Source organism: Limulus polyphemus, unplaced genomic scaffold, assembly GCF_000517525.1.
Source record: "Limulus polyphemus unplaced genomic scaffold, Limulus_polyphemus-2.1.2 Scaffold68, whole genome shotgun sequence".
In the NCBI taxonomy this organism is placed as follows: domain Eukaryota; kingdom Metazoa; phylum Arthropoda; class Merostomata; order Xiphosura; family Limulidae; genus Limulus; species Limulus polyphemus.
In genome coordinates, this window is record NW_013665678.1 from 579,429 (window position 1) to 582,657 (window position 3,229).

At 34.7% G+C, this 3,229-nt stretch overlaps 1 protein-coding gene across 1 annotated transcript in view; it reads left to right on the top strand.

Annotated features, from left to right (window-relative positions):
- LOC106465467 (peroxidase-like) overlaps positions 1 to 3,229 on the top strand; it is a 47,606-nt gene that overhangs the window by 36,991 nt on the left and 7,386 nt on the right. The window contains exons 9-11 of the mRNA XM_022393884.1: positions 1,515 to 1,637; positions 1,797 to 2,038; positions 2,711 to 2,764. Of these exons, the coding sequence (XP_022249592.1) occupies positions 1,515 to 1,637; positions 1,797 to 2,038; positions 2,711 to 2,764 (419 nt within the window). The remainder of the gene's footprint in view (positions 1 to 1,514; positions 1,638 to 1,796; positions 2,039 to 2,710; positions 2,765 to 3,229) is intronic.

Here is a 3,229-nt window from a genome sequence, read left to right on the forward strand (position 1 = left end):
GTTACATTATAACGCCCCACGGTTAAATGGGCGAGCATGTTTGGTGTGAGAGGGATTCGAACCCGCGACCCTCAGATTGCGAGTCAAGTGCCTTAACCACCTGGCCATGCCGGACCAGAATATCAAATGAAACTCATGAAATTATCGTAATTAATTTTAAACTCTGGCTTTCCTAAGAACTATATTGTGTGCGTGTATGAAAGAGGAGGAAAGCAGAAAAAAAGAGAGCACTTTTCGTACGCTTGTACTCACCAACGACATCTAAGGAAATAAAATACGGAAAGTAACTGGAATACGATCAGCTTTCCAGACAGCAGCTTTTCGATTTGGCCACAGTTTGCTGCCTGATGTTACTGAAAGATACAACAAGTTCCACGAAAAACTTGGTACGTATTAATGTATATTATGGAATACGATCAGCTTTCCAGACAGCAGCTTTTCGATTTGGCCACAGTTTGCTGCCTGATGTTACTGAAAGATACAACAAGTTCCACGAAAAACTTGGTACGTATTAATGTATATTAACAAAGGTAAGTCTGAGGTATGAACAGAGAGAGCGGTACTGTAAATTTCTGCAAAAAGGACCTTCCAAAATAATCGAATACGTTGAACTGTAACATTTTGAATAAGCGTTCTTATTACGGAGGGTATAGTATACAATGCAAATATGCCAAGGTTATATTATTTTAAAGAACCATAAGTAAAACAAGGTTAGTGATTTTGGAATTACTCATACTTAGAGCATAACACTTTTGATAAGTTTTTATGCTATATTCAGCTTCGTCATCGTCAATTCGTTTTCTATCGCAGCAACCAGAAATTCGTTCTTAACGGAAGAGTACTTGAAGATTTACTAATAGCTTCAAATCTCGGATGAAAAAAAATATCCAACTGGTAAAAGTTCAAGTAACTACGCCACATGGAATGCCTTTAAAAATTTCTAACAGAAAAATATTATTTATCTGATTGAAATAACATTTAAAAAGTAAAAAAGTGATTTTACAGAACCTACGTTGACTCTCTCTCTATATATATATATGCGTGTATGTCAGTTTGTTGTTCGTAGTTTACTTTCAAACAATACATTAAAAATTTATTCGTTAATCAAATGACATAAAAATAGATTTTGATATAAAATAAATAATAATTTTAAACGGCAAATGTGATCAAAACAGAAATTCTTACAGAAAAACAAAAGATTTGAAGAAAAAAGCAGACGAACACAATATTTTTCACAAATATCGCCAATCTTAGAATTTCTCACCTTTTTCAACACTCCCTATTACTTTTCCTGAAAATTTGGACTTTATTTATAAGACTGGTATTTTCAATGTTATTTAGTCTTAACTACTTTTACGTTCTGCATGAACACTCGACTAATTTGCCGAGAAACAATATAATGCAATACAAATGTCTAAATTAATCTAAATCTGACTTTTTTTAATACTTTATTTTTAATCCTTAAAGATACTTTGATGATCATCTGAGTTAACGACAAGAATTTCCATTTACAGGTTTCCTGAAAACCGCTCCCCTCTACCGTGAACTTGGCTTAAAAGATCTTCTGCCCATGAAAATAATAGATCCCGACGTTGGGTGCACTGCTAGACCAAGGAACGCTTATTGCTTTGATGCTGGCAAGTTGTTATTATTGTTGTTGTAAATCTAGCGAATAAAACGTACTTGATTGAGTTATATCCTTACCCGTATTTGTATCTGGTTGTAGAAGGTACGAAAACACGGGGAGAGTAAAGATATCTTCGTATTTTACGGACGTTATACATTTTCTTCCCTAGGTGATGAAAGAGTAAATGAGCAACTGGTATTATCTGTGATGCACACTATATGGATGAGGGAACACAACAGAATTGCAGACGCTCTAGGACAGATGAATCCCCACTGGGACGACGAAAGGATTTACCAGGAGACCCGTCACATCATTATTGGCGAGCTACAACACATCACTTACAAGGAGTTTCTTCCCACAATTCTTGGAGTCGAAACTATAAAAAAATACGGTCTAGAACTCCTTTCTCACGTATGTAGCTATATATATATATATATATCTTATTACAATCTGTTGTTAAACTTTAAATAAAGCACAAATCACAGAAAATATTTTATTCTCTGACTGAGTGTCAAACAATATGTACACGAAAATAACACTTTAAAATTATACAAATTTTGTAACATTTTGGCTAAGAGTTTAACAAGACATGAAATAAGCGCTGAAATCTCCTATAACCTAATGTTTATGATCATGAGTGCACCTGATGGAGCTGTTCAATATTCTAGAGAAAAAAACGTGGTTGCAAAATACAGCTTGGGACAACCAAATATCAGTTTTTATAACCTTCATCGAAGTTCGTGTAACAATTTCAGAATAATTCCACTGTTTTTTTATAATACATTAAAATATATATTTGTTGGCAAGCCCTTAAAAACAATAGTTAAACGTTTGTGGTTTTATGGACTTCAAAGTTAAAAGGATAGAAAAGCTTATCTGGCCACCTTCTTATAACAGTTGTCTATGCTTATGTTTTATATTGCATTAAAGTTAAATGCCTTAAACATGAGTGCATAAAGAACGTATCACCCATATCTATCTTCAAAGCCATGTCAGTACTTTAAACTTTTAACTATTTAAGTTCTATGGTGCTGCGTGTAATCGTATAATTTATCTAGCAGTTCTTTTATTTTATTTTCATAGGGCTATTATGATGGTTACAACCCCAAAATCAACACAAAAGACAGTTTCACAAAGGTAAGTCTGAGGTATGAATAGAAAGAGAGGTACTGTAAACTTCTGCACAAAAGACAGTTTCACAAAGGTAAGTCTGAGGTATGAACAGAGAGAGGGGTACTGTAAACTTCTGCACAAAAGATAGTTTCACAAAGATAAGTCTGAGGTATGAATAGAGAAAGAGGTACTGTAAACTTCTGCGTGCAGAAGTTTACAATACCTCTCTCTCTCTGTTCATACCTCAGACTTACCCTTGTGCAGAAGTTTACAGTACCCCTCCTCTCTGTTCATACCTCAGACTTACCTTTGTGAAACTGTCCTTTGTGCAGAAGTTTACAGTACCTCTCTTTCTATTCATACCTCAGACTTACCTTTGTGAAACTGTCTTTTGTGCAGAAGTTTACAGTACCTCTCTCTCTGTTCATACCTCAGACTTACCTTTGTGAAACTATCCTTTGTGCAGAAGTTTACAGTACCTCTCTTTCT